The 24,202-nt window shown below is 42.1% G+C and overlaps 1 protein-coding gene across 5 annotated transcripts in view; it reads left to right on the top strand.

Annotated features, from left to right (window-relative positions):
• The first annotated feature begins 6,598 nt into the window (after window positions 1–6,598).
• The window catches only part of LOC142895061 (kinase suppressor of Ras 1-like), a 45,064-nt gene continuing 27,460 nt past the window's right edge, over window positions 6,599–24,202 (top strand). For 3 of the 5 annotated variants that reach the window (XM_076035815.1, XM_076035816.1, XM_076035817.1), the window contains exon 1: window positions 6,599–6,829. In XM_076035815.1, coding sequence (XP_075891930.1) covers window positions 6,674–6,829 — 156 coding nt within the window. In that variant the 5' untranslated portion in view covers window positions 6,599–6,673. Of the gene's footprint in view, window positions 6,830–11,389; window positions 11,615–11,778; window positions 11,869–23,747; window positions 23,977–24,202 lie in introns of those variants that run through there. The other 2 variants (XM_076035819.1, XM_076035821.1) reach the window with 2 other exon arrangements.

A 24,202-nucleotide genomic window follows, 5' to 3' on the forward strand; every position in this document is an offset into this window, starting at 1 on the left:
AAAGGGAAAAACATTACAGAAGCAGAGTGGAGGAGTGGTTGCAGCATGGGTCATCAGTGAAAAAACAAACACTTGTAGTCCATGCTGTGCTCATGTTGATGAAATAAAAGAATCTGCAGGCAAATATCGAACTCCATGTTGCCCACCAGAGCGTAGCCACGCACATTGGTTAAATATGTTAAAAAAAATAAAAAAAAAGTTTTATTAAAGATGAACTTTTTATTTTATTTTTTATTTTTTTATTTTTTTTTATTTATTTATTTTTTAAACAGATGCACCGATACCAATGTTTAGTACTGGTATTGATACCGGGGTGGAATACTCTACCCGGACTCGTAAATAGCATGCCGATACCACAACAACAATACCAGTTGTATATTTATGTATATGACCATTTTTTGTTAAAATTGTGTTTGTAGTACAGTGAAACTTGTGACAGTCAACCCATGTTCTAGAAAAACATTCTGAGGAATGTTGTTCAAATAACCGAACATCCGTTGAAAGAAATTTCAAAGTAATTCTATAACGTGGTTTTATTAAGTACACATTATCGGTATTGGTGAGTACTCAGATGCAAGTGCTCTACTCATTCTGTAAAAAAGTGGTATCTGTGCATTTTTAATTGAGTGAATGTCAACATTCCAATGAGACCTCCTTCCAAACAGCTCCTGCTCCCGAGCACACTTCTGAGGCGCGAACAGTGTCTTTAGATAAGATGATCCTTCATCCACTCAACAGCGCACTGATTAATTCCAGGTTAGTATAGTATAGTATAGTATAGTATAGTATAGTATAGCCTTTAACGCCCTACCCCCTGGTGGCAAGGTGAGGTACTGCCTCCCCTGACTGCACGTCACTGGTATAAACTTTGGAGCTCCCACTGTTATCTTTGCGCTGTTCCACTCTGCCTTGGGAAGCATCATCAAGTACACACAAATAATGCAGCGATAACAATGTGTATCACAAAATGTGTCCTTGTTCTCTTCCCCCCTCAAAGAGAAACTAGAAGAATGTCAGGGGCGTTGCTCAAACCCAGATTTTATTTATTTATTTATTTATTTTTTTGTGGCACGGTGCTGCTCAAGGTTGCAGCATCAGATGATAACAGCCAACGGCTGCTTTTGTGCTGACTTCACATGGTGATAATAATGAAGGGGTAGTCATGCATATGAAATTCAAACTCAAACTCATTTGACATTTTAAATGCTGTGACGTATGATCTATGCTCGTGTTTCTTCTTGGGAACACATTTATACTTGAAAGGTTCCACATTACGCAAAATTTAATACAATGCAAATTTATTGAGACGGGTAGCCCCGTGAGATGCACCATCTCGTTTTCAAGGGGGTCCAGCATAAAACATACAACACAATACAAAACGGTCACACACGACATACATAAGGCTTTTACACTAACCAACCCACACTTCAGTGCCCAAGACCCACTGTACCCAGTAAAAGTAGATACCACAGTAAATTTCATAAAAGCATTTCTATGATGATGATAATAATAATAATAATAATAATAATAATAATAATAATAATAATAATAATAATAATAATAATAATTGTTGTCATTATCGATGTGTGTGTTACACAGAGTCGGTTGTAAATACATTGTATTTAGGATATCTCAACAAAAAGACAATACCACTAGAAGCAACTGCATGGTGTTGAGAAGTGAGAATAGTGAGCTTTTAAACAGGCGTCTGGTTGTCTGATGGGGCTTTGCACTTGCTACATGCTTGCCTGCATGCTTTACTGTTTTTGTTTGATTCACTTTTCAGGAAGAGTTTGTTAAAACCTTCAGCTGTGGAAAACAGCCTTTTGCACGCCAGACATATCGTTGGGAGTTATTTTCCTTTGAGTCACTTTTTATCTGATGTCAGCTGTATCTGAGGAGTGGCTGCTGCTGCTGCTGCTGCTGCTGCCCACTCCTGGTAGCTGGGAGGAGCTTACTGTGCTTGTTGATAGCGGGTCTGTGGCTAAACTTAGCTTTGGTTTACTCCTACGCATTCTGAGTGCGTCCTGTTTGGCAAGAAATGTAAACGAGGTGAAAGACAAGTGGCAGTAGAAGATGACAGATTCAAAAGGATAACTTTTGCTTTTGACACGTTTGCTCAATGCATGTATTTTAAAAAGCAAAAAACAGCCTTTGCTGCAGAAAGGAAGCTCACTTTGAAGCTTTAAACCAGGCAGGATGTGAAAAATACCAAAGGTGGGGCCCTCAGAATGACATGACACTGGTGCACAGCAACGATGACATGCACAGATTTTTAAAGAAATGAAAGTAAGACAGAGGAAACTGAAAGATCAAAAGGTGTAAATTCCACGCATTGGGGAGAAATCTTGGAAAGATTAGGGAGGTGTTGCAGAGAGCTGAACAACAGTGAATAGCTTGATGGAAATACTGTTAGCTGTTAATGTAGTTACCAGCTTGGCACCAAATTCAATCAATGGGAAGAATGGGAAGAAATGGAAATAGGAGCAGGTAGCTGGTTTTTGGCTGTGGCCTGTCATACACAAGAAAATTGGGAGCACAAGGCAAGAGTTAATGACAGATGGTGGAGGAGGTGTCAGATCAGGCAGGTCAGTTAAAGCAAGTTAGTGTGTTTGGAAGGGAGGAAATGGTCACAGAACATGTGCCCCTTCCAAAACTAATGAGGGACTGAATTATGACTTCAAGTACAAAGTTGAGGTCATTGTAAAGGTATGGAATAAGCATGCACGACTGTGACCAGTGGTGGGAAATAACAAAGTAGAAATTCTTTGTTACCATACTATAATATATAATATACAAGTAGATGTTTCAGGTATCTACACTTGAGTATTTCTTTTTCTGACTACTTTTTACTTTTATCCCCTAAATTTGTACACAAATGTATGTACTTCCTACGTCTTGCATTGGAAAAAAAAATGCTTGTTAACTTTGTGTTAAAAAGATACAAATATTCTTCACAGTATTTTATTTATTTATTAGAGTTGTTGTTGCTTGAAGTAGAGCTACAGTACTTGAATTCTGTTGTTGTGTAGTTCAATATAAAAGTGGATTGTATTTTAGAGGGAGATTATTTTAGAGGACCTTTGCTTTGAGGTCACTTCAGTACGTTTTCGGCACAAAGAAAAATACAAATGTAGAAAATAAAATTGGTCATTGTTATTAAAAAGTGTAGAAATCCAATAATGGCTCACTGATCAGAACTATAACTGATTCCAATTAGGTTGTGCTGTAGTTGAAAAAGAAAAAAATTAACTATTGAAAGTACCAAAGCTGTTAAAAAATGGTCCAGATGCTCATGCGAGACCTCGGGTTAGTTCAGTCCAGATTATTCTGTCACAACTTTTGTGACATTACAAAGGGTGCTGATACATCACGGATAACACCAACAAATCAAAAAGTATTTTGGGGGGCTTGAGATGTATTTGAGATGTAACAAATAATCAGGCTCATGCCATATTAGAGAAATAGAATTTCATTAAAAGAAAAAGAAAAAGAAACCCTGACAATCCTGGTCAGTGGATGGCAGCTAATAGCAAAACCATAACTAAAAAATTTCGCCATCTGCTGGTAGTTTCATAGCGACAAAAATTACATTTAGATTTTTTTTTAATATACAGTAAGTATATACAGAAAACTAAAAAGCAAGATATTTACATATTAAACATCTGAATTTACATGTGCTACATGCTCTGCTATAAATAAGTTTCTATTGCATCTAAATGAGAATGCAATTGTACAGCCTGATGGCTGCAAGCAGGAATGACCTGCTGTAGCGCTCCATCTTGCACTGAGGGTGCAGCAGCCTCGAGCTGAAGGAGCTGCTCGGGCTCTCCACAGTGTGGTGCAGGCGGTGGGTGGTGTTGTCCATGATGGACGTCAGCTTGGCCAACATCCTTCTGTCCGCCACCTCCTGGATGGAGTCCAATGGACAGTCCAGGACAGAGCTGGCTCTCCTCACCAGTTTCTCCAGTTTCCTCCTGTCCCTGTCCGTGACTCCACTCCCCCAGCACACGATGGCATAGCATACTGCAGAGGCCACCACAGTGTCATAGAGAGTCCAGAGAAGGACCCTGCTGGCCCACGAAGGACCTCAGTCTCCTCAGCAGGTGGAGGCGACTCTGGCCCTTCTTATAGATCGCCGTGGTATTTGAGGACCAGTCCAGTTTATTGTTCATATGAACACCCAGGTACTTGAATGAGTCCACTATCTCAATGTCCGAGCCCTGGATGTTCACGGCTGTGTGTATTTGAGTGGTTCGACGGAAATCCACCACAAGCTCATTTGTCTTGTTCGTGTTGTTCGTGTTGTGGTTCTGCTCACACCAGTCCACGAATCCCAAGACGACTCCTCTGTACTCCTGCTCGTACCCCCTTGCACAGTCCCTGAGCAACCTGGAGCTGATGGCATCGGGGCCTGTGGCTTTCCTCGCCTTAGTCCTCCTAAACTCCCACCTCACTTGGTCCTTGGTGATCCTCAGCTGGGAGGGGGGTGACTGGGGTGAGTCCAAGGGTTGAGTTGGGGGTTGTACAGAGGAGGTATGAGAGTGGTGGTAGTGTACGGGGAGCTGAGGTGTGAAAGGCTGCAGATGCAGCTGGGGGGAGGAGAAGGAGGAGAGGCATGAAGAAGCAGGGCAGTTGGTGGGGGATGGTAGGGGGACAGAGTCCAACCTATTAAAAAACTGGTTCAACTGGTTTGCCCAGTCCTGATCCCCGGTGGTGACGACCTGTCGTTCCACACCCTCGCCATGGCCGGAGATGTGATTCAGGCCTCTCCACACCTCCCTGGCATTGTTCTTCTCCAGGTGTTTCTGCAGCCTCTCTTTGTACACCTTTTTACACCTCCTGACGGTGTACTTGAGTTCACGCTGTATTGTCTTTAGCTCCTCTTTGTCTCCTGAAAAGAAGGCCCTCTTCTTCTTATTCAGCAGAGCCTTCAGATCGTGAGTCACCCACGGTTTGTTGTTCGGGAAAAACTGGACCCTTTTGGATGGTACGGTATTTTCCACACAGAAATGAATATAATCAGTGATGCAGTGGGTCAGACTGTTGATGTCCTCCCCATGCGACTTGCATAGAATGTCCCAGTCCGTTGACTCAAAGCAGTCCCACAGCCGTTCACATGCCTCATCAGACCAGATCTGTAGTCTTCTCTTGCACAGTCTGCTGCTGCAACACCGGGGTGTAAACAGGCTGCAAACGGATGAGGTTGTGGTCTGAGCGGCTGAGAGGGGGCAGGGGTGTGGAGGTGTACACATTTTTGATGTTTGCATACAATAAGTCCAGAGTTTTATTGTAACTAGATTTGTATGCATGTGTCTTAAATGTTTAAAGTTTTACTAAAGAGCGTTATTCCAATTTTTACTTGAATAATGTGTTTCATCTAACCTTTGTCTCACTGAATCTGCGGGTACTTCCTCTCAAAAAAATCTATTTATGACAAAAATGAAATAACTTCACTTAGACTGCCAGCAGATGGCAATGTGGTCTAATCAATTAGCCTTTGCACGCCGTCTTCAAGGCATTTTTTTATACGCAACAATGCGCAACAATGTCAGTGAAAACTTACATGCTGGCCATGACACATTCTGTGTTTGCAAAGCATTTGTAAGAACATATAATTAGTACTTCAAAGCTAAGATAAAGTTAACTTGCCTTGACAAAAAAGTTAATTAACGTAAAAAAAAAAAAATACTACTGGCCTTATATCAATCAATCAATCAATCAATCAATCAATCAACTTTTATTTGTACAGTGCTAAATCACATTCAAAGACGTTTGTACAATCAGAGAAAAAAAGGAACCAACTGGGCCCCCAGAGCAAGCAAAGTGCGACAGTGGCCAGGAAAAACTTCCCTGTGGGAAGAAACCTAGAGCAGATCCAGACTCCAGAGGGCCGTCATCTGCCTATGATCAGTTGGGGTGAGAAAGAAATACAAAAATTGTAGAGAGAGAGAGACAGAGAGAGAGAGAGAGAGAGACAGAGAGAGAGAGAAGTAGCCAGAGTGGCAGACAGGCAGTTGCAAGATTAAACATATGTCAAGATCAGCCTTCAATCATGAAATCATGAACTGTCAAACTTAGTTACTCCTCTTTGCTTCAACAACCCAAATTTCATTCATTCATTCATTAATCTTCTATACCCGCTTATTCCTATTCAGGGTCACGGGGGTCTGCTGGAGCCTATCCCAGCTGTCTTAGGGCGAAGGCAGGGTGACACCCTGGACAAGTCAGCAGGTCATCGCAGGGCCATATAGACACAAACAACCATTCACACTCACATGCACACCTACGGACAATGTTCAATTGACCTCACATGCATGTTTTTGGAGTATGGGAGGAAGCCGGAGAACCCGGAGAGAACCCACGCAGACACAGGGAGAACATGCAAACCCCACACAGAAAGGTCCCAGGCCCGGGCAACCGAAATTTAAATTCTTCAAAATGAAAGCGCGCGCGCACGCACGCACGCACGCACGCACACACACACACACACACACACACACACACACACACACGCACACACACACACGGTGTCCCCTGCTCTGGGGGGCGGTCCTGCAGCAGTATAGAAGCAGGCCAGCAGATGGCAGTAAACCTACGTTCACCGTTGTCGCGGGTCCGCGACCGCTTCTCAACCCGGCCGGCCGAAATTCACAACTCGGCCGGACCAACTATGCGTCGGCCCACCGGGAATTGCCCGGTATGCCCGATGGCCAGTCCACGCCTGCTTCCGCTCCTCTTTCACAGCCTCCCGCTCTGCAAGTCAGGAAGCACACGTGCCGTATCCTCTACGCATCAGGCGGAAGGAGGAACTCCGCTGTCCGTCGAGGTACGCTGGCTGGACAAACCTCACACACGTCTCCAGTGTGGAACTTGTCAGGATTTATTGCATATCACTTTGGGGGCGTCGCCTTAATTGAACTTAACCTGAAACGCGCGTTGTCATGGTCGACTAGTGGAAGGGTGCAGTTAACTTCACGTTTTGGTTGTTATTTACGAAAATGGCGACCCCAGGAAGTTAGGCCCTGTAAAACATATCCGTCACGTTCGGGCAGAAAGTATTGTTAATGTATTAACAATATATGTATATCGGTTCCATTTGTTCCTGAGACAAGAGCAGGTGCAGCGCAATGACAGGTGCAAGTCACAGAATGACTGATGCTCGGTTTTCATTTTTAATTCTCCCTTACGCTGATTTATTGTCACACAATTCTGTTTGCAGTTACACGCTCTAAAAAGGAGGTGCGATCAGAACTAACTAACTAACTTTGCAATGCACCAAGCCAAACAGAAATTAAGATCCACTGAAGCTTTTCATTATGTTGTTTTATTTGTAATGAGATTTTTGAAGAAATAATTGGAATTTGAAATATTAGAAATTAAAAATAACTTTAAAATAGAAAGAAAACTTACTTTTTTACTATTATCAGAAATAAGTGAACTATTTTTTAGTTTAGTGAATTGATTAATGGTATTGCTGTCCCAAAGTGTCTTACACAGTACAACTGGCAACCTGACACATAACCACAAAGTTCTTTATGGTGCATTGCATATACCAGAGTCATGATACAAATTTGCAATGTCAGCATGCAACCCAGACAGACCACCAAACATGTATTCACATATTTTTCAAGGTTATCCAATCCGACTAAGAACATTACACTATAGATGAAAAAAATACATTTGTTGCTTTTTGTTGTTGGTCTTTTGCATTTGACTCTTTAAAGCCTCTAACAGTATGTACTTTATCTGTGTTTTCCACAGTCACTCTTAGTGAGTGTCTCCTGCACGCCAGACATATCGTTGGGAGTTATTTTCCTTTGAGTCACTTTTTATCTGATGTCAGCTGTATCTGAGGAGTGGCTGCTGCTGCTGCTGCTGCTGCCCACTCCTGGTAGCTGGGAGGAGCTTACCGTGCTTGTTGATAGCGGGTCTGTGGCTAAACTTAGCTTTGGTTTACTCCTACGCATTCTGAGTGCGTCCTGTTTGGCAAGAAATGTAAACGAGGTGAAAGACAAGTGGCAGTAGAAGATGACAGATTCAAAAGGATAACTTTTGCTTTTGACACGTTTGCTCAATGCATGTATTTTAAAAAGCAAAAAACAGCCTTTGCTGCAGAAAGGAAGCTCACTTTGAAGCGTTAAACCAGGCAGGATGTGAAAAATACCAAAGGTGGGGCCCTCAGAATGACATGACACTGGTGCACAGCAACGATGACATGCACAGATTTTTAAAGAAATGAAAGTAAGACAGAGGAAACTGAAAGATCAAAAGGTGTAAATTCCACGCATTGGGGAGAGATCTTGGAAAGATTAGGGAGGTGTTGCAGAGAGCTGAACAACAGTGAATAGCTTGATGGAAATACTGTTAGCTGTTAATGTAGTTACCAGCTTGGCACCAAATTCAATCAATGGGAAGAATGGGAAGAAATGGAAATAGGAGCAGGCAGCTCCGTTTTGGCTGTGGCCTGTCATACACAAGAAAATTGGGAGCACAAGGCAAGAGTTAATGACAGATGGTGGAGGAGGTGTCAGACCAGGCAGGTCAGTTAAAGCAAGTTAGTGTGTTTGGAAGGAAGGAAGTGGTCACAGAACATATGCCCCTTCCAAAACTAATGAGGGACTGAATTATGACTTCAAGTACAACGTTGAGGTCATTGTAAAGGTATGGAATAAGCATGCACGACTGTGACCAGTGGTGGGAAATAACAAAGTAGAAATTCTTTGTTACCATACTATAATATATAATATACAAGTAGATGTTTCAGGTATCTACACTTGAGTATTTCTTTTTCTGACTACTTTTTACTTTTATCCCCTAAATTTGTACACAAATGTATGTACTTCCTACGTCTTGCATTGGAAAAAAAAATGCTTGTTAACTTTGTGTTAAAAAGATACAAATATTCTTCACAGTATTTTATTTATTTATTAGAGTTGTTGTTGCTTGATGTAGAGCTACAGTACTTGAATTCTGTTGTTGTGTAGTTCAATATAAAAGTGGATTGTATTTTAGAGGGAGATTATTTTAGAGGAACCTGCTTTGAGGTCACTTCAGTACGTTTTCGGCACAAAGAAAAATACAAATGTAGAAAATAAAATTGGTCATTGTTATTAAAAAGTGTAGAAATCCAATAATGGCTCACTGATCAGAACTATAACTGATTCCAATTAGGTTGTGCTGTAGTTGAAAAAGAAAAAAATTAACAATTGAAAGTACCAAAGCTGTTAAAAATGGTCCAGATGCTCATGCGAGACCTCTGGTTAGTTCAGTCTAGATTATTCTGTCACAACTTCAATTTTGCTAAAATATCAACAAATGTATTGTTTTATTACTAGTTAAAAAAGAAGTACATTTTAAGAACCAGTACTTTCTTACAGGTTCTGAAATGTTGAATCAGGACTTTTACATTTACCTTAATGTTTATTTACACAAGTATCCGTCGTTTGACTTAAGTACAGAATGCAAATACCTCCGATTATGACAGTACTGTCAAAGCGCTCTATGCAAATTTGGATGGTCAGGAAAAACCCCTGTGGTTTGTAACTGCGTGCTCCGTACGGAAGCTTTTGTTTTAAGCTGTTGATGAACGTTAAGGTTTTTTCACACTGCAAGTATTAAAGAATGGCTGTATCTATGTGGTACATCTTCAACATCCTTTGCTTCCCACGGCAGGAATTCTGAAATTGATGTGAAACATTTTAATGAAGAAATTAGATTTTGGAAGAATGTGTCAGTGAAGTCCAATTGTGATTCAATTCAGAAGTCAAAATCGGCCTCACTTATTAGGCTTTAACGTGTATTTATATTCATTTAAATGATTGAAACGCAAATGATGATCTGTATTCAGTACAAATGATTTGAGTCTCTCAGATTGATGTTGATTGACCTTTGTGATGGTGAATGGACTGCACTTACAGTATATAGCGCTTTTCCAGCCTCCACGATACCCAAAGCGCTTTACCTTTGAAGTGTGCCAAGCAAGAGTGAAACGTCATGTTGCTGGAGTTGCCTTCAAATTGTTATGACATGAGAATTAGCAATTACGTCGTGTCAAAAAAGGAGATTGTGTTGGGGGGCCATTTATTTAGTTACGGTATGTAAACGGTATGTACGGTAACCTTTATTCTCATAGCCTTTATACTAGAACCTTTAAGAATAACATTGTGTTGAGGCAGGATTACTATTGCAACAACACATCATCAGTAGGGTAAAACTAACCTGTCTCACGACGGTCTAAACCCAGCTCACGTTCCCTATTAGTGGGTGAACAATCCAACGCTTGGTGAATTCTGCTTCACAATGATAGGAAGAGGGTCAGAGTGCTTGCTGTCCTGCTTGTTGACCCACTGGAAAGGTTCTCTGTAAGTTATTGCAATTTAATTCTTCTGCACATTATTCACGGTAGTTCTAGCTACAGGCTGTATCTTGTGAGAGTGGGTTACTTAGAGGCAACTATTAGATTATTTATTGAATGTGGCACATTAAAATTCTTATATATATTTCAATGAAAAATATAAAATAAAATAGTAAAAATAACGCTTCAGAGTGAGGAATTATAGCGTTCCTGATTGTGTTCAACATTTTTTTTTTAAATTAGAGAGACATAATAGACATAACATTTTATTTTTGAAATATGGAAATCAAGAACAAATGTAAAACATCCAGATGTGTTTCAGTTTTTGGTGTGAAATTATGGAATGGGCTATGTGATGGGCTGAAGTTATGTTGTTCTATATCAACTTTCAAAAAAACCCTTAAAAAAAAGTCACATGATTGAAGATTATAAGAAACAGAATGGACTTCATTTGGATATTGTAGCAATAGATTTTTATTTTATTTTTTAATTTGTCTATGTGTGCTAGAATTTTGTATTTTCTCTGTAAATGTTCTTTACAGTTGGACCGATTACACAGATAGGCATATGTAAGCCTCTGGCTTCTGCCTAAATCCTTTTTTTGGTGATGAATGATTTAGAGGTTTTGTTGTGTATTCAGTCATGAATAAATAGTTAATGGTCAGTTTAACCATTTAATGGCTATTGATTATATTTGATGAATATCTTAAAACAAATTTCCGACTGAAGTGTATTAAATAGGTTACAGAGAATTAGCCTGATCAGAAATTTGATTTTCCCATTCCTGGGAAAAGTCTCGATAGGTTTGAGTTTTTGAAGAATGTTGCATTTGACGACATACAAGAACAACTCTAACCTTGCGGGAACACGGCTGTTTAAACAGCCAAATGCACTGTGGTATGCCACGTGTGGTGACGCATGTCAGGGGTTGCCTCCGGCATCAGTAGGTGTTGCAACGTTCTCAACCGTCTCCTTTGGTTGCAAAGGCACTCGGCCAACCTGCATCAACGGGGGGAAAGACCTCTCTTGCATTTTTCTTTGAGGAATATTCTCTGTTGCTAGCTGGATAGGAACATTTCAGTTTGCCCATCTGCAATTTTGCACTGCAAGATTTGCATTTCACCTATTTAATGCTCGCGCGCAGCAGCCTGCTGGTGGAGGCGACCAGTCGGGGATTTCCTGCAGCTGAACGCTCATTTCTCACTACTGTTTTGCATCTAGACACAACTTGACATTTAGCGCCGATATGACAAGTAGGTCCTGTTTGCTTTGGAAATAATGTGTGTCAGTGACATTCCTTCACCAACGTGTGCAGACCTTGTGACGGAGCGGTGCGCATTTTAGCAGAGGTGCAGAGACATGAGCGAGTACGGTCAATGACACACAGCGAAGACCTAAAACCTGGTATGTCCTCAGGAGAGGACAATTTGAGCACATGAAGACTCAGTCGAGGACAAGAGACCGATGACTGGAGGACTGGACAAGCTGGTCCGACACCATAACTGATCCAGGTAAGTTTATGCGTTTCTGTGTTTTGATTGCAACATGAACTTACTTCTCTACCCCCTTTTTTTCCCTCGTATGTGTTGTTAATCAAGTTAAGTCAATTTCAGTGCAGTGTCAAACAGAGAAGCAGCCAAGACCGCTTTTTAGCGGTTTTGGTCTCATCCGGGCCTCTGGGGCATTTTTACTCGGCATTGTGTTGGTTGTGGACTCGGGCTTTTTCATCAAGACAGGTCGAGACTCAGCTAACACTGCTATGACGGATGATAAGAGAAGCAAGCTTTTGTTTTGACCACCTCATCCACAGGGCCTTGCAGAACTTTGAGGTCATTCACAACCACCATGAGTGAGATGAGTGTATTTTTAGTGTTGAGCTCAGACATTAAAGGTTTTTTTTTTTTTACGCATTTTGTTCATGCTTGGCATGCCATCGTTTTCAGTGAAATTATTCCCAGTTAATATTTTTAAAATTTTATAAAGCAAAGTTGTTTTTTTGAAAATGGTTCAAAATAGCTGGCAAAGCAGCAACATGTCAAAAAAATATATGAAAAGATACCTTGCTAAAGGGACATGTTGCTGTTACATATATGTAGAAATGACTTGATTGGAAAAAAAAAAATAGTGTTCATTTGTTCTGTTTTGTTGTGATCCGTCTCAACCTCCAAATGCCTTGGTCTTTTCTCAATCTCGGTCCTCTAGTCTTGATGATGTCTTGGTGCGGTCTTGTCTACAATACTAGGGACAAGTTCTGTGTGGTGTGGCTGAGTCCTTACAGTTAGCGAGGGGGAACAAGAGCAGTATCCTGGATCTTTTTCACATGACAGGATCGGGAGACTTGATTTGTGTTGTGACCTAATTTCATGCTGTTTTTCTCAGCTTAACTGCTTTTGTTATAAAAATCACTGGATCTATTGCATAATGCCCTTATGGTGGAACTCTAAGTCTGCACTTTGAGCTCTTCCTGTGAGCCAGTAGTGCCTCCAGAAATCTTTTTAAAATAATAATAATACTAGTGGTAATAATACGTTATTAATAATGACGTTACTATCTAGCCTAGCCGTCGATTTCATTATTAAGGCCAAACAGTCATAATTTCACCTGTTGGTCCAGGAACAGGTTGAGCAGCTGCTTTTGTTGAGGCCTGCCTGGCTTCTGGCTCTGTTATTGACGCTGGCTGTGTATCCTGCTCTGTATTTTCCTCTACTCCATCCTCCTCCTCTTCCTCCTTCTCCTCCCCCTCCTCACTAAGCCTCCGTTGCTGCCTTGTCGTCTCTTTCTCTCCTGTTCTAATATTCTTCTTAAAATAAGAAGAGATGTCCGTGGACTTTCTCTTCATTGTCTGAAAATGACTGACATAACATAGGCTTCACACCGATCATACCGGCTATATCGGATCGGCCGATATTTGGCATGTTCGTGATCGGGCGTCATGTCATAAATCACAGATCCGGTCAATGACGTCATGGTTGTGTTGAAACTTTTTAATCCGTCTCATTTACTCCAAAGTAGTTTCACAGCATCGACATGTTTATTTGTTTGTATCCGAGAGCTAATGATTCGTGATTCAAAAAGACTTCATTTTCGTCTTCGTGCCTCTTCCTGTTTTGAGTACTGTCGCTATGTGACGGACAAAAAAGTTTCTTTGAATCTTCACGACAGCAACATCCATGGGCGACACAAACAAACATGTCGGAGGTGTGGAAATTTTTCAAAGTGAGAGAAACAGACATAGCACAAGCTATCTGCAATACATGCAACGCTACAGTACCTCGCGGGGGAACATCGGCAAAAAATTTCAACACGACAAATTTAATCAGGCACTTGGAAAAGATACACACGGAGGAGCGTGTCGAGTTCAAGAAACGCAGCGCGGAGAAAGAAAAACAAAAGCAAACTCCGAAACGGATGCTAAAGCAAACAACTTTATTGATACTCAGGAAACGGCACATAAGTATATAATACATAAACAAGTAATTTAAATATTGCTCCTCACGTGATCGGATCGGTGATTGGTCATCGGTTTATTTAAACTCGCTGATCGGTGATTGGCACAAAAATCGTGATCGTGTGAAGCCTAATAACATATACAAGCAGCAGCTAACGTTAGCTACGTAACTCAGTTCTACATGTCAAAAACCCGTTGAAAAGCTGTGCTGTAGCGGCACTATTTAGCACTTAAAAAGCACATGACACACGTTACGACGCATACTTCCCCCTCTTCTTTTACTAAAGAATATTTTTGACTTTATGACTTATTTTGACTCACTGAGGCTCGGCTCCGATCGGAGCAGAGGGAGCCGAGCCGATTGGGGCGCTCCGATTAGAGCCGATTTCAACCGGGGTCCCTTGCCGGGTTGTTTGACGCGTCTTCTCTGTCTTCTCTCTTAACTCCATTTGAGGTCATTTATCTGTGTCGATACAAGTGGCCGTCACGCGCACACGCTGAGCCGTTGCTGTCTGAGCGCGCAACAGCGACCGGGGGTAGAGGGAGGGGTTTGGGTGGGGGGGTGCTGTGAGTGAGGGAAGATCAAAAGCGGCTTGCCTGGCTGGCTGCGCATTTGGGGTGAAATGCATTGTAGTACTAGGGTCAGTACCCTACTACAACCTATACTGGCCAGTGGGGTGGCCAGTAAATTTATAGGGGGGCTCGTGGCCACCCTTGGCCACCACCTGGTGGCGCCACTGCTGTGAGCTGCCTTTTATTAAACTCTCTTCTGAATGTATCCAAGCCTGTGGTTTTAGTTTGAATTTATCAGCCTGTATTGTCAAATTGATGGGTTTATAAAACCTAAGATGCCAGATGGACATTTCCTAAAATACGCAAGATGTTTTAGACCTTTCGACCTAGGAAAGGGTGGGATGAGGGTTTTTCATCTTTCACTTTATCGCTTTCAAAGTGACAATCAGCATTTCACTGCCAGTTGTGCAAAGCTTGTTCGAGCATGCCCATGACAGTTCCCATATTAAGATACAGTGTGCTGCTGTGTTTAACTAAACCCCTGCTAAAATAAATTGTCAAGCCCCAGAGCTTTCAGTGCTGAACTTTGTTCTTCTTTTTTTACGACAAAAACGCCATTAAATTCTGATGAAGTAGTCATGGTTGTAAGTCATGTTTTCTCAGCAGTCCGGCTACATTTTGGAATTAAATTCCAGTCGGTTGTCTGTAAAAAAAAAAAAAAAAATACATGACAGCATAATTATAGGAAAGTATCCGTGTGAAGTACGCAGATTATAACCTGTTGTCCTGCAGAAATGTTCACATACTGTGTGTTACCGCACGTTGATCTGAAAGTTAAGTGGGTCAGTTGGCTAGACCGTCTGAAGAATTCTGAAACCTCAGATTTGCATAGCTATTGCACACTGAAAAACAAACCGCTGCCGAAAGAAGTCGTGGTTTGAAACCGATGGAACACTTTACTGACAGGAAGTTGTCAGACTAGGATTTTAGCTAAAGCTCCTTTGGATTTTTACGAATAAACGTATGCCTGTCCATTTTTTTTTAAGCAAACATGGATATAATGTAATCGTGACATTTTGATTTTTATAGTGCAGCAGTTAGCATTTATCAGCATAATCATGTGTGTGTTCGCTGATTCTACTTTTAAAGAATCAAATTTGAAATAAGAACCGTCTTACTTTTGAAGTTTAAATAGGACAGGAGACATTGTGGACATCAGCCAAAATCTTATGTTGAGACTTGCACTTAAAATTGACTTCAGCGTTTGTTTAAGGGTTATCATGGAGACAACTTGTTCAGCCACGACAAGTTGAACTAGGTCCAGTTGTGGGTGTGTTCTCCTCAGGTCAGCTTCTGGACGTTTTTCCTGCGAATGAGAATTTAAAACTGAAACTCACACGTCAGGGTGTTTAGATCAGTGTTTCCCAACCTTTTTCGAGTGAAAAATCACACGGCACACCACCAAATGAATATACTCAGTATGAAACCTGGCCCAGTTTGGTTGAACACAACGCTGATATTCTTGCAAGAACTGGGGAGAGACACACACAAAGATCTCCTTCAACTGCTCTGAGTCTCTCTCTCTCTCTTTTTTTTTTTTTTTTACTCTTTATTGCTGGAAAAGCCAGCTCACATAAGTATGTTGTGGAGAAAGGGAGCAGAGCTCTGCTCCTTTTAGTTTGAAGATTGCATTTAAGTTTGCTTGGAACCGTGGCACTATTGGACAGCTTTTCCCCGCACACAAGGCATAACGGAATAACGGAAAGGCTCGGTTGGTTCCCCAGTAAAAGTGAATCCTAACGCAATATAACGTTCGTTGTATTGGCTTGAGCTCGCCTTTTTTTAAAACTTTTTTCTGACCACTACTCATACTTGGGCCTTCATCTGGGTCAGAATATTCTTCAGGACCAAAAGGTCCTGATTGAGTTCTTTTATTTTATTTATCCATTGCGTATCACTGCTGCTGTCTCACTCGAATTCTCATTTAAGCTCCTTTCCCACTGGCCAAAAACCCTTTTAAACCCAGTAATGCTGAATTCACATTGAACGCGGCAAGCGCAGGGTGGCGGCAGCACACCCATTCATTGTGTACGTGCTTCCATGGCGCAAGAGCGCACCGCCGCGCAAGGTTGAATTTTTTTTTTTTTTAATTCGAGCGCAACGTGCTGTGACGACATCTTGGCACGTCCAATAGGAAAGCAGCTGGTTCTGAAAAAAGTGGCCAGACGCAGAGCAGGGGGCCAGTTAGTGATAGAGCAGGAGTGAGAAAAATGGAGGAAAAACTTTTGTCTCGCAGTGTCCCGAGTGTAACATTTGATATGACACCGAGCTCTGGGACTCAAGACTAGCTTAAAAAAATATGTATCTGGTTGGCGACTCTGCTTGGTTTCGGCGCTCTGACGTTCTCGTTACCCCCGGTGCTCGTACTAGCTGCTACGTGTTTTGCATTCAGGTGGTCGGAGGCTTGAATAACTGCGGTGGAACGAAAACTCGTTGTGCCACCGTTTGCACACAACATCCTCCCGCTTGCTACTCAGTGTGTCGCTATATTTTGCCGGAAACTTGTGCAAAGTACGTTCCATGTTGTCTAGAGTGTAAAAAAAAATGCGAAGCAACGCGATAATGTCCCGACCCTAATATACTGTGTATGAAAAAACAACAACAACTTTATGTTCATATATATCAGGCACAGTTCGGTGTAGAGAAGTTTTAACACATTTTAAACACTGGTGCCGTGCTGTGCATCTGGGCAGTTTTTCCCCCCAGAACCGGCTGCTTTCCTATTGGACGTGATACGATGTCGTCACAGCGCTCTGCGCCCATCTGCGCCATACCGCGCGGCAGAAACGGCTTCAGTGTGAATTCAGCATAATGGGCATTGGTGGCAGTGGGAAAGGCTCACCGACTCGCGTCAACCAGAGTCAAACAACCCTGCAAGCATTCGGGGTTAAAATCGGCTTTAGTCGGCTCCGCTCAGTAGTACCGTATTTTCCGCACTTCAGAGCGCACGGGATTATAAGGTGCACAGTCAATAAATGGTCTGTTTTCTAACGTATGTCATATATAAGGCGCACCGAATTATAAGACGCATTAAGCGAGACAAAAGAGTCAGAGATAAGTCCGTCAGTCAGTCAGACTTTATTAACTGCGTTCACAGTAAAACTTGTTTGTAACGCGTACAAATATGTTACCAACGCGAGTTGTAATCCACCGGAGGTTCTCTACTACGGTTCGGAATCAAAGAAGCCGGAAAGGTAACACTTACCCTCACACACTCACACACACACACACACACACACACACATTGGGACACCCGCAACATCACCACATTTTTTACCAGCCGCACGGAATGACGTTGAGCGTCTCGTTTGCTAAGTCATAATATCGCACCAGTCGCAGCGTATATCACGTATTGATACATAGATGTTCAATTACGTTCCATCAGTGCTTGATAATTGTGCATTGTCCCCTGGCTTTTTCGCTCGTGGCTCGCGTGGTGCGAGCCGGCTGGCCAAGGAGGTGCGCACCGCTTTGAGTCTGGCTTGAACGGCGAATAGCCGCGGAACGATTCTACAGCACGGCCGGACTCCTGAACACTGTCTCACTTCATCTACGGCAGGCATGGGCAAACTACGGCCCGGGGGGCCATATGCGTCCTATTAAGCTTTTTAATCCGGCCCGCCGAACTTTAAGAAATGATATTAATAGTAAGTAAGTCATGAGAAAGCTATATTACATCTATGTTTTCAGTGTTTTAAGAGTCATCTCAATAAAGAGCTAAATACTGTGGGGCTTCAAAGATACAAATTTTATTGCAACTTTGCTTTTGTTCATTTTCAATAGATCTAAAACCTACATCATGTGTTTTTTTCCTATCCCTCATACATTTTTATAGGCCCCTCTGTCAAATTGTAGAAGCCATTGTGGCTCACCAGTCAAAAAGCTAGGGTGACACCGCACTGGTTTTGGTCCGTAGAGAAGGGACTAAATGCCGATCAATTGCTCGACGACCCGCGTTCAAAAACACAGTGACAAAACCCTGGACGATATATCGTAAACGCTGATATATCGACTATCCCTAGTTAGAAACCGGCACAACAAATTAATGTTACCATCTTATTTTTGTCTGAAAAACAAAAAATAACATTGTTGGCATGCTGAGGTTCTGGCTATGCTGAAATTGTCTTTTTTAAGCAGTCAGAACCATGGTGTATAAACGGGGAAAGGCCGAGTAGTCCCACTTCTGTGAGACATCAGGGGTTCAAACAAGTGGAAATAACTCACTTCCTGTTGGTCGAAATTATAAAATAAGAGCGTATGAGATGCAGAGGTGGACGACCCGAACACGTGGGTTCTTGTCTCATAACTGGGTGACGTTCCTAGAGGGCGCTATTGTGGTGTTGGAAGAGAATCTGTCGAAAAATTGTTTGATTTTTTTTTGCACATACCAGCAAAAAAGCTCAATTTAGGAATTTTCTGTCGAAGATAGACTCCAGAGAGATTGAACTGTGGCTGAGGGTCCACATGCAGTCATGGGTTTTGGTTCCATGACTCTGCTTCGTTTGTACTGCCCGTGAGAATTTTTCTCGTGTGTTGGTTGTGGTGTTGGTTTTTGCCTATAGGTGGCCCTATGGAGCACATCAACTCGTCATTGTTGCATGAAGAAAATGTTTTCAACAGCCCTAACCTGCTTGCCGAATATCGTCAAAATCTAATAAGACTAAAGGGGTCAAATGTGAGCAGAAATTCGTTTATGACATTTGTGGATCATCAAATTATGTAAATTGTAAAAGTGTAAATTCCATTTTGTGTGAAGGGGAAATCTACATGACTAAATTGTCGACCTTGGTACGAATCACACGTCCGTACGTCCGTACTTTTTGAAACAATGGCTTTTTAAGTTGCGTTTTGTCATTTGTGCATGTACACTACACGGAAATATCCATTAAAAAAGACCTCCAGGGATCTCACCCGTTTCCTTCTATACATTTAATCTTCACAGTCTTAGCTATGTTATACACTGTATGGCACGCCCCCAACATTTGCGGTTTGGGCGGAAAAAAAACATTAAAGGAATTGTTAACATTTTTGCGCATACCTGCAAACAAGCTGAAATTGTGCATTTTCTGTCGAAGATGGAAACTCGGACAGAGCATTTCAAATGTAGCTGAGGATCACATGCACACATGGGTTTTGGTCCCACGATTCTACTACATTCGTACTGGCCGTAAGGAGTTTTCTCGTGTGGATGTTGGTTTTTTTGCCTCTAGGTGGCACTATGAAACACCTAGAGCTGTCATTGTTGCATCAAAAAAGAATTTCACTGGTCCTGACGTGGGCCGAATTGCGTCAAAATCAAAACGAGATTGGCTCTCGTTTGTTTGCAGGGAGAGGTCGTGGTTGAGACTTAACCTCTGGTTGGCTTCTTCTGGACCCTCCTTACAATTTGGTCCAATACAAGCAGTTGACGCCCTGAGAGTGTGATAGGTAGAGAGAAAGAAGGAGGGAACGCCACCTGAACAGGAAAAGGTCAAACTCCCCTTCTTACCAATGTGTTTTGGAGGAAGGACAGTGCCCTGTTTGAATGACCACTCAACTCAGTACTCAAAGAACAGTGCCCTCTGTTTGAGTGACCACTGTCTCTGCCTTGTCTTTATTGATCACTACCTGGACTTATGGACATTTGCCTGTGTTGCCTGCAGACACCCTGTTATTGATCTGTTTCGCATGGCGTGCTGCAGGACTAATCTAACATTAAGGTTTTTGATTAATGCATTTCTTTTATTAAAGGATTTTTTTACCCTAACATTAGTCACATTGCGCAGCAGTCTTGATCGGCTGCAGTCAGCAGAAGAGCAGAGAGGAGACCCTTACCACTCCGCAGCACGAGTTGCGCAGGTTTATTGATTGTCACACTAAAATAATTCACTGCAATTGACTCACACAACCTTAGTCACTCACCCTTAATTCTAAGAAGCTATAGTCCAACAACAATTCTCTGAAATAAGGTGGTTAAAACTAAGAGCTAAAGATATGTGTCACACCACAAAAGGCAGCTGAGAGGCTCCGACAAGCCAAAACTCTTCACTAATTAACGAGCCAGTGATACTGCACATTGAAACACAACTGAACCTCTTTTAGACACAATTCCAGAAAATGTATATCATATAAAACAATACTATGTAGAAAATATCTATTTTATCTATCTAGAAAAATATGTTTAATATAATTTAAGAAATTATATATTTATATATTAATAAAATTACCTAAAGCATATTTTTTTTAACCTAAGCAGTAAGCTCTCTTTTTGTTTCTCTCATGGCGTTATTCCTCTCCCACAGCATCCATTGTGATCAAGTGCAAATGGTCAATTATGCAAATTAGACGATGACGTAATTTGGCGACTTCTCGCGACTTTCCTTACTGAGGTGTTTGCAACACTGGATACTGGTCATGTGTATTGCACACGCAGGGAAGAAAGAAGATGGGCATAATGAGCCAAAACAATTATAATGTATGGCTTTTTCAGGTTTTCTGTAACTACAGTGGTTTTCTATGACCATGAGAATCCTTAACACTAAGTGACCTTGTGAAATCTGTAAAGAATTTCAGTATGGGCTCTTGTGAAAAAAAGGTGCCCTCATATTTCAGGTCTCACAGGTGCCCATCCCCCACACACATCTGAGTTTACTGCTGATTCAAAAAATTGCCTGTGTCCTAACAAGGCACTGCATCTCTACAATCCTGTCAGGACACTGTGCATATATGCGTGTTTATGTTAGGTTAGGTTAGGTTATACGATCAAATGGATGGGCCGGGCAAGTTAACTTGTTATTATCTCGTTAACTCATTTATTTATAAACGCCGACAATTACTTTAACGCACATTAACGCATGTTGCTCACGCGCTGCAGGAGCCGTCAGTAGGGATGGGCGATATATCGGCGTTTGCGTTTGAAACTCCAGGAAGTTTCAAACTTTCCATTGGAATTCATGGACAACTTACACAATATAAGGGTGGTCTTTGTCAGGAGACTTCCATATCCATCCACCTGCGTTGGCGGCCTACCGGGGGTCAGGGTCGGGAATTAATCGCTGCAAACACTGTCAGGTTAATCTTTTACAGGAAGAGGATTAGGGCGAACAAAGTAGTAGTCAAGCTTGGGCAATTTGATTTTTCCTTGTTCCCCTTTTTCTTCGCGTTTTGTCGGCCCACTTTTGCATTTATAAGTGCTCCCGCTCATTTTTATGCCGTTTTCTGTTCTGTTGACAGGCGATTAATGACGTTAATATCATCTTTCAGATGGACAGTGTTGAGGGACGGCTGGTGATGACGTTTTTTACCTGATATGCCGTAAATGGGGGAAAAGTTAAGAAGATTCCAAGGGCCCGAGCCCGATAGGTTCGGGCCCAAATGGTAGGTGACTGTCCACCCCTGTATCTGCATGGGCAACCACCCCCTCAGCCCGCCCTGACGCTCCGCCATTGGTACTTCCACTGCGCTTAGATTTCTAAGGGGTGCCAGAACCTATCCAAGATGTCTTTGGGTTATATATTTCACATGTACTGTCGCTCTGTTGTAGCAGCTATCAACACCACAGTCTCCATGTCGGTCTCCATGATCCCTCTAAGCCGTGTTTTCCTACAAACGTTTGAATCTGTTGAATAGGTTGGAAAAAAATTGTCTTCTTGGGGCGTCGTCTCCTTTAAGGAGCATCCACTTCACAGCGTGTCTCGGATATCCCCCCCGTTATAGCTGAACTTGGCCTTCATGTTGAAGGTGCGAAGTTTCCCTGTTGTGCTGGCCCATACAGATCAGTCTGACCTGGCGTTCTTGGAGCAGACATCTACTGACCACTGAGGCAAGCCCATGTTTACTGGTCCACACAGATAAGCACCTGGGGCTGTCCGAAGCTCAACACGAGCGTCAACAGCAGAAAAAACTGTTCACCACAAAATCCATGTTCCTTCAAAAGCATCATGAAAAGATAGAAATAATTTACGAAAAACAAATTTCCTCACCTTTTGTGCAAGTTCCTTTTAAAGATCAAGCGTGACGATCAGTGGGACTTTAACCCTTAAACCTTTTAATATTTGGAGATTTTTAAGATCCTTTTAAAGATTAAATGTGAAGTATTAGGAGATTTCTAAGAAGAAATGGAGACATCAAGTGGTTACATTTTATATTGCCGCACTCTTTTGCTTACATCCCCTTTGGGACTCCATACCTTCCCTCTCCAGAACTTTCAGGTGAACTACGGTGGCCTGTAAGCACAGTCCAGGATGGCTCGTCCACTTTCATCTTCGTTTATATGAAGATGCAAGCTTTCACCCTAAATATGAAATGCGCGGTCAGGCAGCTGGATTGTCCACACCAGGCTTCCTTAGAAATACGGTGGTGCAAGATGGCAGCTGACTAGGAGCAAGACACTTGATCTACAGTAAGTGTATTCTTATATACAAAAAAGAAGTGTTCTGTGGGTAGGAAAACCAAATTACTTTTTATTGCACAATGAGTGCAGTATGTTAAGCTTTTACCAATATAAAAATCACAATTTAAGCCACATTTTACACACTGGACCTTTAAGCTGGGTAAGAGACAACAGTTAAAGGGATATTCCACTATCAAAGTAGTTTCTTGCAATTCTTTTCATGTCAGCTTGGGCTCATGTTAGTGTCTCAGACAATTTTCAAATAGCTAGTATTGAGATATTAGCAATTAAAGAAAACATTAATTATCCCCTCCCTCAATCCTCATACACACCCATTTAACTTCAAACTTCATGTGAGGTTCACTTTTAAAACACCTCTGTCTGACTCTTATTTTTTTTTATTTTATTTTGTCAACATATTACGATATTTGGTTGCATTCATGGAAGTAGTGTGTGCGTTCCAGTCACACTGCACCTCTCCCGCCAACCAGTCAGACTGGTTTGAATCCAATCCCTTCAGCACATAGAAGTGTGGGCTTAGTTACAGTTTTACATTGCAAAGGTGAAGTTGTTTAAAAGTCCTGAGCAGCAAATCTCACACTGACAAAAAAAAGTTTTGTCTTGAATCACACATTTGTTGCACATACAGTTTTGCGAAAAAACAAGTTCACATGAGCCTGGTGAAATGTGTGACCTCTCCTCTCCGTGCAACTCAGACACTTGGTTGCTGTTGCAAAAAGGCCTACGTGGTGCAATTGCGTCGGACGTAGAGTGACACTTGACGTGCACAGCTTTGATCTGGTTGGACAGTGTTTTTTTTTTTTTTTTTTTTCCTTTTGCCGAGTGCTGCTCGGTGTGATGAGCACTCACCCAAACTAGAATGTGTTGAGTCAGCTGCTCTGCAAGCCTCCGCCCCTCCCCGCTGGGCTATTTTTACACACCCAAACCAGCCTATGCGCATACCAGCACGCACGCGCACACACACACACACACACACACATGCACACACGCGCACACGCACGCACATAGACTCGCATACATTTTTTCTGTTCTCCAAACACACTTGTACTGAGGCTGGCAGATTGTAAACAGTGGTGCAGACTGCGCTCAGTGTGCATCTGACACCATTGAGGAGGAAGCGACAGGTGGATTCACAGCAGCAGGCTGACGTTCAGCCAGTGCGGGAGCTGCTGCCAAACCTCCCAGGATCACATGTAGCATGCTGAGGTAGGACAATTGTATGAAAGTAGTGCTTGTCTGCTTTTTGGGGGGGATTTTTCAAGCAGTTGGTTAATCTGGTTTGCTTTTTGTAGCGTATAGTTTTGGCCTTTGGAACTGAGAGAACCTGAAAGTATCTGACAGAGAGTAGGTTCCCACAGTCTGTTAGAGAGACGTTCTAACGTGTGTGTGTGCGCGTGTGTGTGTGCGTGTGCGTGTACGTGTGCGCGTGTGT

The sequence above is a fragment of the Nelusetta ayraudi genome, unplaced genomic scaffold, assembly GCF_046127955.1.
Source record: "Nelusetta ayraudi isolate G7.1 ecotype Tasmania unplaced genomic scaffold, CSIRO-AGI_Nayr_v1 ptg000048l, whole genome shotgun sequence".
In the NCBI taxonomy this organism is placed as follows: Eukaryota; Metazoa; Chordata; class Actinopteri; order Tetraodontiformes; family Monacanthidae; genus Nelusetta; species Nelusetta ayraudi.